The sequence below is a fragment of the Procambarus clarkii genome, chromosome 78, assembly GCF_040958095.1.
Source record: "Procambarus clarkii isolate CNS0578487 chromosome 78, FALCON_Pclarkii_2.0, whole genome shotgun sequence".
Lineage (NCBI taxonomy): Eukaryota > Metazoa > Arthropoda > Malacostraca > Decapoda > Cambaridae > Procambarus > Procambarus clarkii.
In genome coordinates this window covers 20,024,335-20,039,185 of record NC_091227.1, presented here as the reverse complement: position 1 = coordinate 20,039,185, position 14,851 = coordinate 20,024,335, and the positions used below count along the sequence as shown (strand labels likewise).

At 37.7% G+C, this 14,851-nt stretch overlaps 1 protein-coding gene across 1 annotated transcript; it reads right to left on the bottom strand.

Annotated features, from left to right (window-relative positions):
• Window positions 1-5,647: 5,647 nt before the first annotated feature.
• LOC123746052 (leucine-rich repeat-containing protein 58) lies at window positions 5,648-12,273 on the bottom strand. The gene is made up of 4 exons (XM_045727228.2): window positions 11,460-12,273; window positions 9,945-10,161; window positions 8,417-8,618; window positions 5,648-8,089 (listed from the first exon to the last, which is right to left on the bottom strand). The coding sequence occupies exons 1-4, from the start codon at window positions 12,131-12,133 to the stop codon at window positions 7,893-7,895; spliced, it is 1,290 nt and encodes a 429-aa protein (XP_045583184.2). The 5' UTR covers window positions 12,134-12,273; the 3' UTR covers window positions 5,648-7,892.
• Window positions 12,274-14,851: the final 2,578 nt, after the last annotated feature.

The window sequence follows — 14,851 nt, the reverse complement described above, 5'->3', positions numbered from 1 at the left end:
CGAGAAGAGGTTAGAGGCATTAAATATGCCAAAACTAGAAGATGGAAGAAAAAGAGGCACTATGATCATTACAAACAAATAGTATCAGGAATCGATAAAATTGATAGGGAAGAATTCCTGAGACCTGGAACTCAAGAACAAGAAGTCATAGATTTAAACTAACTAAACAAAGCTGCCGAAGAAATATATGAAAATTTACTTTTGCAAACAGAGTGGTAGACGGTTGGAAAAAATTAGGTGAGGTGGTGGTGGAGGCCAAAACCATCAGTAATTTCAAAGTATTATAAGACAAAGAATAATGGGAAGAAGGGACACCACGAGCATAGCGCTCATCCTGTAACTACATTTAGTTAATTACACACACACACATATACACATACTGTACACACACACACATATACACATACTGTACACACACACACACATATACACATACTGTACACACACCCACATACACATACTGTACACACACACAAAAAAAAAAAAATAAGTATACACACACACACTGTTGTCACAAACTACAAAGTAGAGACCCCACACATGACACTGCCTCAGATGTAGGCACAAGCATATTTATAAACAATATATATAAAAGTAATATCCTACAGCTAGATATTTTGAATAAAGTAAATAATACACATAATATAAATAAAGTTTATAACTTCAAAAATTCCATTAACAAAATGCAATTAAAACTTTCTTCTTTCACACTGTGAAATTTAGGATTCAGACTAGAATTAACTTATTGCTATTAATATAATTCATTCATATATATAGTATATACTTCTGATGTAAAAAATAAAAATCTTTATACAGGCATGATGTGCCGACAAATAAAAACATACATGCAAAGAGTGTTAGCATAAAATTCACAACAGCATTATGATATGCTATGCTGCAGAAAATTATTGTTTTACATAATCTATTCAGATGGTTGAAATTATATATCATCTAAAAAGTAATCATTAACATTTAAAATACAATTGATGCCTGAATCTACATATGTACAGTATATGATACCCAACATGCTGTAGAGGTTTGTACTGTACAGAAGAGTACCGTATTCACTTTTCTTAATGATCTTACAGGAAAAATAAAAATAAAAAAGACAAATTCCAAGAGCAAGACTCATTAAAAAGAATGTGTGTATGTACAGTACTGTATTTTAAAATAAAAAGTCTGATTGCAACAAAACACAAAATCAGAGAATTGGTCTTATTTCAAAATTCACTAAAGCAATCGGATGATGCATTGAACACCTAAAGTTCAGTCTTACAGGTAACACAGTCAATCTGACCCACTATGAGAGAGAAATAAAATGTAACACAGAGCAAGGAAATTGGTTGATGGTGGAGAGACATGGAGGCAAACTAGTAGAAGAATGGGCTGGATGGTGGGTGACAGGTGCATAAGTGTGTGCGTGTGCATGCTGGTGGACAGGAGGTGGGTGGGCAAGTGAGCTACTGGGGTGTAATAAGGTACAGTATTGTAGCATTAAAAAGTGTGATTAAGTGAGTAAGCATCATTACCTAAGTATAGTTACGGGATGAGCTCTATGCTCGTGGTGTCTATCTTCCCAGTATTCTTTAGTCACATGATGCTTTCAAACTATTGATTTTGGCATCCACTGCCTTTTCACTTCACTTGTTCCAACCCTCAACTACTCTGTAAAGAAGTTTCTTATATTTTTTGGCACCATTGTTTCCTTAAAACTTGAATCTGTGACTTTTTGCTCTTGAAGTTGCAGGATTAAAAAAATCCTCCTTGTTTATTTTATCGATTCCTGTTACTATTTTGTATGTAGTGTTCATATCACTTTTTTCCACCTATCTTGTAGCATTGTCATGTTTAACACCTCCAGGCTCTCCTCACAGTTTGTTCTTAACTTCTGGAAGCCATTTAATAGCATGTCTTTCCACCCTTTCAAATTTGTTTATGTGCCTCTTCTTGCACCACTACTGCACATTCAAAATTTTGGTTTCACAGTACAGTATCTTTAATATTTCTCCGGCCATATATTGAAACACAGTTCTGAACTTTGCTAGTGTAGTGTATGGTCCTTTCACAATACCCTTTATGTGGTACCCTCATAACAGCTTACTATCCAGAACCAGTCCTAGATTTCTTTTTTTTTTTTCTTGTCAGAAGTTTCTAACATCTTTTCACGTAATTTGAAGGTTAGGTGTGGCCAGTCTTCCCGATTCCACATCCCCATTATGGCTTCATTTCCAGCAACTTAACTCTTTGTGTTTCGTAAGAAACGATAGCAGATACAGTAATTATATAGTCAACAAAGCACGTGCATGTGTGCATCATGTGACATTGCATACTTGTATCTGTCTTCTCAAATTTCCCTGGATGTTTAGCTGGATAAGACTCAGGATGATATTCTTGTCAATGCTTTGTGAAAGACAATGGTTTGATTTAAAAGCAAACACGTTCAGATCCATCGAGTATGAGAGAAGCACAACACTGATGGGTTGAGCTGAACTCGATCTCTCAGATAAATTGTTTAACAAGTGAGACAATTAGTTGGCTTCCCATTAGAAAACTGCAACTTGGACACTGACTCTTGAGTTTCTATACTTTGGACACTTGCTGAGTAACATTATTATTGCAATGGGAATTTCTCTTCATTGGTAAAGAAATATTCACCAGTGAATTTCACACCGGCCAACTTGTGTGAAGTACCCAATGAACTGCTCCACTCATGACCAACTTTGATCTGTTAGTGTTACAAGCTGTACATTTCAAATATGCTGATAATTGTACATCTTCTACTGTACAGTGGAATAATGTGCCACTAAACAATCAAGTAACATTGCAAATAAAGGGTAAGTATATCACATATAAACAAGTTCTAATCATAGTAGCTACAATTAATGAACAGCATCCAGTTAGTGCTGGATTTTCAGATATCTTCACTGTGGAAAGCATAATATGCTTTATGCAATAAAAAAACACTTAAGTATCACAAAATTAACAAGAATTCTAGAGATGGTAACTAAACAGCAATTTTTCTCAATTTATGTCCCTCTCCAGGTGTAATGAAGGTTTATCTCATCAGATCAGTTTTCAATGCTAGTGGTGTAGTGAAATTGGATGTTGTAACAGTACACATAGGATTAGGATTTGTTCATTTGTAATAACAGACTCGGTCAACACAGTCAAGCTCGGGCTGCATAATGGGTGCGAGTCCTTCCATGTCGAAAATATTGATTACTGAACCTCCTCTGAGCCCAACTATTGTGGACACCTTCCACCATGATGGTGAAAGGTGTCAACAATAGACATATATACTGTACATCTATATACATATATATATACAAATTGTTTGCTATTTCTCAGCACTAGCTAGCTAGTGTTGAGCAATAGAGTAAAAGTGCAGAAGAGGCTCACTTAAATGTAGGTACAATGGTTGAAGTAGTGTTCCTAGCAGCACTTAATTTTGGCATAGCTAGGTGGGTCATATAAGCCAACTTCTTGTCACTACCTCCTCTGCAAACTCTCACTGAATATTACCCAAGTGCGTACATGGTTATGGAAGAGAAAGTGAGCTACTACACCAGGGCGTATACATTTACAGTTTTCTAATGCGAGCTTGTTTGTGAATCTGTTGCATACATCATATTGCATTACAGCAGAAAAATTAATGAGCATTACGAGTATAGAGGTGGAACATAGTTAAACTTTTTAATGATTTGCTTGATATTTCAATATGGAATTGAACTTGGTCAAACTGGGTAATAATTTAAACTTGGATTTAAGACTGTGGCACACCTGTTGACTGCAAATTTGAAACTTCAGATTTTCCGACTAGTATTTTCTCCTTTTGTGTTCTCTCATGTGATTTGTTGCCCGATTGATAAATAATATGTACCGAATCTGAAAACAGTACTGATAATACTGTATTATTCAATATTGTTTATCTTTATACAGTAATTTACAATCCTGTTGGAGAACAGTCTTCATTGAAAAATATACATTTTATGAATTTTTTTACCAACATGTTGGCAAGCCATTCAGTATTTAAAACAAAATATCAAGGAATGCAAGTGGAAAAGGGCTTAAATGTCTGCAAACACGTTAAAACTAAAGGTGCCGCTGGCCATGAAAAATAGGTTTCGCAACAAAGTGGTGGGTAAGGCAGGTCAGAAAAAAATGGAAAGGTTGGTCTGCTTAATTTACCACTGTCATATTGCTGTTTGCATGTCTTGTTATTTATTGGTATTGTAAAAACAAAAAATATAATCAACTAATTTTACTGTTTTATGATGATTAATGTTGTTAATTTAGGCACCAAAATACTTTTAAAAGTTTCTCTCTGTCTGCAATAATTCCACAAATATGGTATGTTTTCTTGTTTAGCCTACTTTCTAATCCTTGCGGTCATAACAAGCACAGTCGGAATCACATTCTGTAAATACAGTATAATAAGACCCACCAAGATAATATATGCCAGAAATTTGTTAACCCTACTTTGTTTGGCATAGATATGAAAGTTAAGGGAATTACTACACAGTCTAACCATGGAAAATCTAGATATGGCTGGAATGTGGCAGTTTCTGAACTTGAGATGGTGTGTGTCGACTAGTAACATCTACCTAAATATTTATGTTCATATTGCATCACTTTTCCAGTGTCTTTTAACACTGTTAAACACAACTGTGCATGATTAATGTGAATGCTAGAGTGCATGATATTAGTTTATGAACTCATATTTCTAGTTTATTTTGAGTAGGGAAAAAATGGACCTCACAAGATGTAGAGTAAAATATAAATCAAATTGAGGAAAGTAGCTAGCAGAGGAATTTGAAACTATTCAATGAGTCTGCTCTTAAAATAATAACCTATTTCTGTATTATCATCATTATTATTATGGCAATTATTATTATATTATTATTATATTATTGAACAAATAATAAAATAGAAAAGTCAATCAGCCCTGTATGGAGGTGAACACTATCACACAGTTTCTTTACCCAGTGTTAAAGCACTGGGTAAACACTCATCAAAGAACAAATGCCCCTTCATATTATAACACTCCATGTTCTGCAGGTGTTCTTAATATCACTTCCATCACAAGTGTTGTCAATAACACCAATGTGATGCTATAAACCTGAAGGATGATACCATACTATTTTCAACTAGTTACTTTCTGATGATGTATTGCACAAAAATGTAAACAATTTAAGGACAATACACTTGGTAATTTTGAATCACATGGTGCCCCATCTCCTTTCAGGTTAGCTGAATTTCTTGCCAGGAACGTACAAAAATAATAAATTTGACATTTTTTGTACCACAACCTGGTTACTCCCATCACTTTGCCCTATATTTTCATCATTTACTTGCTTACTCCTGCCATTTGCCTGTGCATTCCCATAGTTTACATGCTTACTCCCACTGTATTTGTAAACAATGATGTATTCATTCAGATTTCACAAAGTCTATAGCTTCTGCATTGCTGGACAGAAAAAACTACAAAATGCAAGAAAAAAATCAAATCTACTCCAATAACATGTTGAAATATGAAAGGTATCTAATAAGTAAGTCAGAATAAAATAAGATCATTCAATTTTCCATGACTGCATTTTTCTTTCTAAAATAAAATTAAAATTCTATAAACTGATTTCTATTACACAAATTGTTTTTTTTTGGGGGGGGGGAAAGCAGGGCAGGGAAGAGAACTATCAGGAGAAAGTACCATGCCATGATGATTATACAGCACTAGGAAGGGATCAAGATAAGGATTTGGGATGGGATGGGGTAAAGAAATGGTGCCTAACCACTTAGAAACAGTTGGTGATTGAACAACGACCTGCATGAAGCGAGACCTTTGCTCTACTGTTCAGCCGAAGTGGTTGGGCAGGGGTCAGATGTACAGTCCTTAAACTGTAGAATAACGTGGATAAATGCCTAAATACCTAAAAAAGTGCACTGAATGTAATAACCAACAAGGCTAGACAAAGTTGCCATGGGTACCCAGGTGCTCCGGCCACCAAAACCATGCACAGTAAAGTACAGTACTGTACTGTATATCTAAATCAAGTTAAAATACTGTACCACCAAAATATTGTAACACACCATGTTAGCATGCACATTAATAGTGGATTTTAACACACAGTGGTTCTCAAGAAAGGCGCCATCAAACACTTGGGCTGTGGCTTCCAGTGACCCATTGGTCCTGTCTATACTGTACTGGTGACATAAGTAATTATCAAAAGACAGCACCAAGTAAGTAAGTAAGTAAGTAAGTAATTATCAAAAGAAGGCACCAAACCGGGAAGGCTATGTAGCACCATCAAATGTGCGGAATAATCAGAGAGCGCTAAATATCACCAAGGATGCCAATACGAGAACAAAAATGCATAAGGCGAACGATATCAAAAGTATCCGAGTCACCAAGAATTCTATTGAGGGACAGGCGACCGCGAGGGGCAGTCGGAAAGCAAGACACACGCTCGTCCTGGAAGTCAGGCCATTCAAGAAGGACAAAGACAGCACCAAGCCAGGCACTGTACTGATGACATTCCTTTACAAATAGGTGATGCAACTACCTGGCCATTCGAGTAACTGGGCTCTTGCTGCACATAACAAATCTAACCACCTATTTATTTCAATTAATTTCTCAATAAGTATTGCACTTATGTAATAGACTGTGGTGTCATTTTATTTATAAAATTTACCTTTTGCTATTCATATCATAGGTTTTTACATAAAGGTATTACAGTAGGATTCATTATCTGGATCCCAATTTTCCAGTTTCTCTGGTTATCCAGATATGCGATTATTTTGGTTTCCATCTACATTATCCAGGAAGAGTTGTAGGAGTTGGTGATAAGAGACACTTGTTTTTACCAAATAACAAATAAAAAAATGTCAATGGTTTCTTAGATATACATTGGTGCACTTCTATTAAAATACCACACAAGATATTTTTTGCACATGTTTGTTAAAATAAGTGCTAAAATAAATAAAACTGCCAAAAATTTAAATGAATTATGCTTTCTTGAAGTATGCTGGCACCCAGTTGAACCAATTAAAGTGAATAAGTGGGAATGAACTATATGTAAATTTGATGTTCAATTTGAACACAAATTTAGGCAAGTGACAAGAAACTACAGACTTTACCCTTCTTGAGTTGATTTCAGGGCTTTAGTGTCCCCGCGGCCTGGTCCTTGACCAGGCCTACACCCCCAGGAAGCAGCCTGTGACAGCTGACTAACTCCCAGGTATCTATTTACTGCTAGGTAACAGGAGCATAGGGTGAAAGAAACTCTGCCCATCATTTCTCGCCAGCGCCCGGGATCGAACCCGGGACCACAGGATCACGTGTCACCCTAATGACAAGACAGCAACAAGGACAACAGCAAGATTTCTAACAAATGACCAATAAGAGAAAACCCAAGTCAGATGTGATGTGAAAGTTTACAAAGCGTGAAGGGCACTCACTCAAAATTAGATGTTTACACACATGGATTAAAACCCTGTAATTAATAAACTTAATAAAAGAAATACTTTTTCCTATCATATCACAATACCTAATAGCATATATCTGTAATAAATCTTCAAATATAACCTAATTTATATCCATAATGCTAGTCTAATAATAATTATTATTACTATTTAAAAAGTTTCAAATTCGGCTTCAGTAAATGTGCTCTTGTACTGTGCACCTTAGAAAAATATAATCAAAATTGATATGAATACATCTCATGTATAAAAATAAAGTATAACCCATACAAAACATCAATTTTTGTTTAAGGTATGCACTGCAGTGCATTTAATCCATATTGCTAGCAAGATGCAGTATATGGCAAACACCATAATATATAACCTGGGTAATTAGAGTGCACATAAAAGTCGTACACAACAACGAGACAACTTGGCTAACCCAACAAGACTCTCTTCATCCTGGCAGCAGGTTCGTCCTCTTCGCTATCCGACTCAGAGGACAGGGCACGATAATAGTCAGGAGTTTTAGAGGAGCATCGGGATGAACACAGGTAGTGCATCAGGGGAACCCGATACATGCCACAGAAATCTACAAATTTGATGTGCTCCACACATGATGTGAAGTACATACCTGTTGTGAAACAGAAAAAATGGAAAATTAGCATAAATGTCATAACAAAATTATGCTTTTTAGCAGAAAAATTTAAACTTATTCATATCTCTTGTTAATAACTGCATTATGAAGAACAATTAAATCAAAATACAAACTGTGCATTCATTTTATTACTATAAAATACATTCACTATGATCTTGACAAGAAAATTTAAGTCCCATATGCAAACAAATATTTACTGTACTATTTATTTAACACATTCTAAAATGTATTTCATTTCCATAATAAGCTTTTGTGTATAAATTAATATTTCTAAACTACTTTACACCTCATACCGACTCATACCTTTGCATTTTGGATTAACACATCGTTGGCCATTGCTTAGGTATGTCACAAGCGTCTGAGGAAGATCTTGATACGTGTACTCGACCTTCTTTAGCTTGATAACTCGGGCAGCCAATTCCAACAGGGAAGGTGGGTTATACATAAGCTCTCGGGCACACGAATTCACGAATCTTGTCACAAGGGGATTATCCCGAAGACTGAGCTACAAATGAGAAAACAAATTATCAGTACTGTATTTATTTTTAATTCATTTATATATAATACAGTTAAAAAAAAACTTCTCTAAAAGGTAGACTGGCAACAATTTTAAAATCAAACATTTTAACTTTCTGAACTTGATTGGATACCTGTGCAAAATATTGTCTTTCTAGGATACTTAAATTTTCTGCCCATTCTTAAAAACTATATAAAGGGTTCTTAACAAAGCTACACTAAAGACAGGTAAAATCTCTTTCCATTTGAGAACTTCTATGAGCAAGAAAACAGTTGCCATATCCCCCCCCCCACAAAAAGTTAAATAAAGCATTGACTGCAAAATATGAAGCAGTGACCTGGCACTGCAGTCAAGAAGCAGACACAAATTCCAAGTTCAGACACGATCCCAATTACATAAAAAGAAACGTTCGTTACCCCCCGGACTGGGGGAGGGTTATGTAAGCGAGAGGACAATCTTTTAAAAAGGCCAATTCATCATCCTCCATAATGGGAGATAAATCAAACCAGAGGCAGATACTAGAAACGGTCTATAGTACACGTACAATATACCCGTATCTCAAACTGAGTTGGAGAGATACATCAGCCTCCTATATGCAGCAACACACCCTCTTGTCTGGAATAATAAGCCCAGGAGGGGTTGGGAGGACACCAGATTAATTTCTCCATCATTGTAGACGGAGCCTTATCCTCAACCACAGAAATTGCCTCAGAGACCCACAGGAGAATCAAGGTTGGGGAATCAATTGAGGGACTTTAGGAAGGGTAGTAGGGAGGAATTAAATTTTTTGTTAAATCTTATAGGAATACAGCCAGTGATGGAGAATGGGAACTTAAGTGTTGATATTGGAAAAAATCCGTCTGATGAAGTGTCACAAACAGGAACCAAGCAGAGTTCTATCTGTCCAGAAGCAGAAAGTCACAGGTTGATGCAGCAATAAGATCCAAATCATCCTCAAAATAACATGGATCATGCCAGACATCTGCAAAAGCTGGGAATGGAGACAAACAGCATCAATATTTCTAATAGTTTATGAGCCTGAACCGTCTCAATGACTTCATATGCCCCTCACCCAGGCATAAGTTTCAACAAAGTAGTCACCAAAAGACAACAAGTTTCAAACTTGAGGTTGGCAGTGACCCTGAGCTCTGTATGATATATGTGGGAGACTGCACCAGGCCAAGACCAAATACACATGGTACAGTATTGTGTCCTAGGCTAATGCCAAACGCTAAGGATGCAAAACTCTAACTTTTGATTTTTAATTTACTGTTACGGCAATAAAAGGCCTCAAATGCAGCCACATCAACGCACCTCCATAAGACCCCTCAGCTTGACTGCTCCAACAGGAAGGCAGCAAAGATTGTTCTTATGCAGAAGGAGTGACCGTAACCTTGTAAGGTTGGAGATGCTTCTTGGTAAATTTCGGAGACGATTATCACACAAAACCAGAGATCCAAGTTGTTGTAGCTCACCCAGCTCATCAGGAACTGTCTCTAGCAGGTTGCCACCAAGATTTAGTACCTGTAAACTGAAATTAAATATTGTAGCACATGAACCCTTAAAACCTAACACAAAGTTATACATGTAGTGAGTTGGAGCGAGTAAATTGTTTACTCACTACATACATAACTAATGCTTGACTTAGGTATACATAAACTAATGCTTGGCAATGAGGGGGGCAAAAGCCTGAAGAACCTCTAGCTGCCAAAAGGAGGCTTCAATCTAAACCTGTCCTTCTGAATAAGATAAAACTAGAGACTTTAATGGGTGCAGGTTATACTCGACCATCTTTTAACTGGAGCCAAGCTTGTACCAGAAATGCACAAACTACTATTCTCAGCTAAACAAAGTGGGTTAAAGGTCCGACATCGGTGAACAAGATTAACTCGGATCCCATAAAACTACTTGGAGCAAACGGTGTGACATTATTTTCTATATAATAGCCACAGATTGAAAGTCAAACTTATAAGGCAACAGGATTAGCTCCTCTACAAACAAGACATGATAAGACTGATCTCACTGAGACTTAAAATATTGAGATTCTTTATATTCATAACAAGACATTAATCTAAACTTTTTACAAATCCCAATGTGACACCTATACGAGAACAGTATCAAGCTCAACTAGCTTAAACTGACAAAGAAGGATTTTTTCACCTGTAATTACCTATCTGCCAAAACTGCAGATAGGTAATTCTGCACGTGTACACATGTACATACATACGTACGTACACACGTACTTACATACATACACGTATGTACATAAATGCATACATATGTACGTATGTATGTTCACACATACGTTTGTACATGCGTACATACTGTACATTCGTACACACGTACATACATTCAATCACACGTACGTACACATGTATGTGCACACATACATACACATGTATGTACACACACATACATACACATAAATGTACACACACATACATACACATGAATGTACACGTGTACATATGTATGTACATACATATATACATACAAACATACATACACATGTAAACATGTACATTCATACACATATCGTTCACACGTGTGTGTGAGTGTATACTGTATGTATGTTTATGTGTGTGTGTGATATATTATATATATATATATCAAAGGAAGCCTGTACCCTACAAAATGAATTATAATTATGAATTATGACTAAATAAATACTGGTACAGTACTGTACAGTACTTTAAAAAAAATCCAACACCCAACAGCTTGGGGAAATTGCATTGAAAAGCCAAAGTTTAGTTTAGTGTAATGGAATATGCTAAATGGATTGTATGACAATAAGTAATGAGATGTACTTCACAAACTAACGTAACACACCTTTGCATAGCTTTGATATCTGGAAGAACTTCTGTGATTTGATTGTTTCCAAGATACAAGTAACGGATTCCAGTCATTTCATACAGCTGATTGGGCACTCTTGTTAGATGATTGCCACTCAGGTTCAGTTCCCTAAGCTTATCCAACACCGACATGTCCTTGGGGAGGCCATCGTCTGCCAGGCTGTTGTTGTGCAGGAAGAGCGTCTGCAGCTCTGGCAGTTGTAGCAGGAAGTCATTAACATGTGTGAGGTTATTACTAGACAGATCTAAACTCCGTAACTTTGAAAACTTAATAATCTCGAATGGCAAAGTTAGCAGCATATTGTGCTGTAGCAGCAGTTTGTGTGTGATGGTATCGTGAACATTATCTCTGTCCAAGTCAGCGTCCATGTTACTTATTGAGACCTGAGAGATCCTGGCGTCGATATCCTGATCTCCTGCCGTTCGAGGTCGGGTTCCTCCCTCACTGCCTCCTGCAGGTTTCTCCCTGGTGGTCGGCAGGCCATAGTGTTTGGCATCTTTGTTCTGCAGGTGCTGCTCCCGGATGCTGTTCTTGAGGTGGACAGCCAGGGAGTCTGCGTCCAGCATCAGGTACGACAAGTCCAGACTGGACGTGTCGACGGCCGTCTCGCTGTCGGAGCTCTCGGAGGAGTAATACATATTCGCAGCCATATTCAACGAAGCCCAGAATGAATTCTTGACGGTTAAAACACTTCACAACGAGAGGAATATCAGCGGAAGAGAGGGAGAAGGTGCCACATAGTGCAAGGTGGAGCCAGTTGCCGCCGCCACACACAGGCCCTGGCAACTGCCTCTTGTTTATTTACGTCACCCTCGGCACCATCTGGCTGGGCCGGCTGCCACACACCACCACCCACATATACTTATTCCTATATCAGTTAGGTAATTGTTTCAACTAGGGTCGTGTTTGTTGGTTATTTCCTTTCTTTTTTTGGAATGGATGTATTTAAAAATACTAGAATACGTTCAAACCTTTTATATGTGATCACGTGATAAGTCTGTGATACAGAATTTTTTACATAATTTGTATATATTACTTACTATAATAAACAAGACTTATAAAGCAATCAAATGAGATACAATTATAAATTCTTATTATCATGTATATTTATATCTATATAGTCCCATTACAAATGAATATATGGCAGGTGGCGCTGGCACAGAATGTGCTGATCAGCAAGAACTAACACTCATGGTCGTCTAGTCAGCTCATATCAGTACTTCACCCGTCACATATCCACGGTCACCCAATAACAGCAGTAGATCTCTTAACATGTCATTGCACTCCACTTAGACGGATATATGTTGGAGTTGGAGTCACCTGAATTATTGTAGATTATTGAAATGGTGTCGACCCTGTTCCCGAAGTGTATTAGAGGCTTTTGTGAGAATGTACCACTTAATCACCTGATTTTCTAATAAAATAACCAGTTGTCCATAATTATAAATAAACCTATATCTACAGCATAGAAAATCTGTCTGTTCAAAGTTGGCGGCCAGACGCTTGGGGCTAGCCTCACACAACAACTTCAGTCTCCGTGGTGTAGTGGTAAGGCACTCGCCTGGCGTTCCGCGAGCGCTTTGGCATGGGTTCGTATCCTGGCCGGGGAGGATTTACTGGGCGCAAATCCTTAACTATAGCCTCTGTTTAACTCAACAGTAAAATGTGTACTTGGTTGTAACAACGATTCTTCGCGGCGGGGATCGTATTCCAGGGACCTGCCCGAAACGCTACGCGTACTAGTCTGTACAAGAATGTAACAACTCTTGTATATATCTCAAAAAAAAAAACTCTCCAACATGACCTTTAGATGCACTCCATGCCCATCTACCACCTGCAGGTTGCAGAGGAAGATAACGGACACGGGAGCTGAGCCCCACGTGCAAAATATGGGGAGTTAACATGAGTGTAGAACGTTGACAAGTCCAAAGGTGGTTGATTGTACACCACCATACTCATCCTGTGAGCGTAGTTTACTGTGTACCCCATACTCATCCTGTGAGCGATAGTTTGTGTGCCTCGTACGATATAAATATTAATATACTAGAGCCAACGCTATGATTAGAAATGCAGAGCAGCACCAGTAAAGAGTTGAGAAGAGTAGATCCATTGCTATTCGGAAGTCTCCCAACAATTCATAAGAAATCTTATTGGAACAAAATTGGACGTATTCAGGAAAACATTAGACAAGTTACTGCAAGAAGTCTCCGTGGTGTAGTGGTAAGACACTCGCCTGGCGTTCCGCGAGCGCTATGTCATGGGTTCGTATCCTGGCCGGGAAGGATTTACTGGGCGCAAATCCTTAACTGTAGCCTCTGTTTAACGCAACAGTAAAATGTGTACTTGGATGAAAAAACGATTCTTCGCGGCAGGGGATCGTATTCCAGGGACCATAGGATTAAGGACTTGCCCGAAACGCTACGCGTACTAGTGGCTGTACAAGAATGTAACAACTCTTGTATATATCTCAAAAAAAAAAAAAAAAAAAAAAAAAAAAAAAAAAAAAAAAAAAAAAAAAAAGTGCCGGACCAACCGGGTTGAAGTGGATATATAGCCCTGCGGGCTGCTCCAAGAAACATCCTGTTGGACCAAGTTGTCGAAAGTCAAGCCTGACTTCGGCCCGGACTTGAAGAGTCGAAGAACTCCAAAAACCCACTCAATATATAGTCATGATGTGAGTGGTAGTTTATTGTGCACACCTATACTCAACCTGAGTTGCTGAGTATGAGAGTGCACAAATCATAACTTTTCACACTAATACCTTGCAGTGTTTCAGTTCCAAGGACCTTACAATGGGAAAGGTGGACTTGTAACCGAACTCAAACTTTTCTTAATTAATAATGAACCCAGCTATTGCTGTTATGAGTAAGCCAGTCAATGTGTCATGACTAGACCACTCAAATTTGACATTGAAATTACTTATGTAATTTGCATGCAGTAGTGTGAGTAATTAATTGATGTTACTAAGGTGACAAGTTGTATGCAAATGTAGCATTTTGAGTATACACATGAAAGTTGAATAACTATTGATAGCAAAACGTATGCATAATTAACATGTTATGCAATGATTATACATTTTAATTCATAATAATTCATTGTGTCGGAGGACAGGAAGCCAGAGTGTATTCACACACGTTAGGCATCACGCACATACATATTGGTGTGGTGGTCACGGTACTGTGTACGTTTAGGGGTAATCCTGGACGGCATGGGTTCGAATCCTGGCCGGGTCAAATAGAGTTCTTAGTCATCTATGGCTTGCACGTTCATGTAACCTTTCTCATATATGGGCTGGTGTAATATGGCTCGCAAAAAAGTGCCGCTTTGGCTATGGCAGTGTGAAAATTGCACAGGATATAAAGAATGAG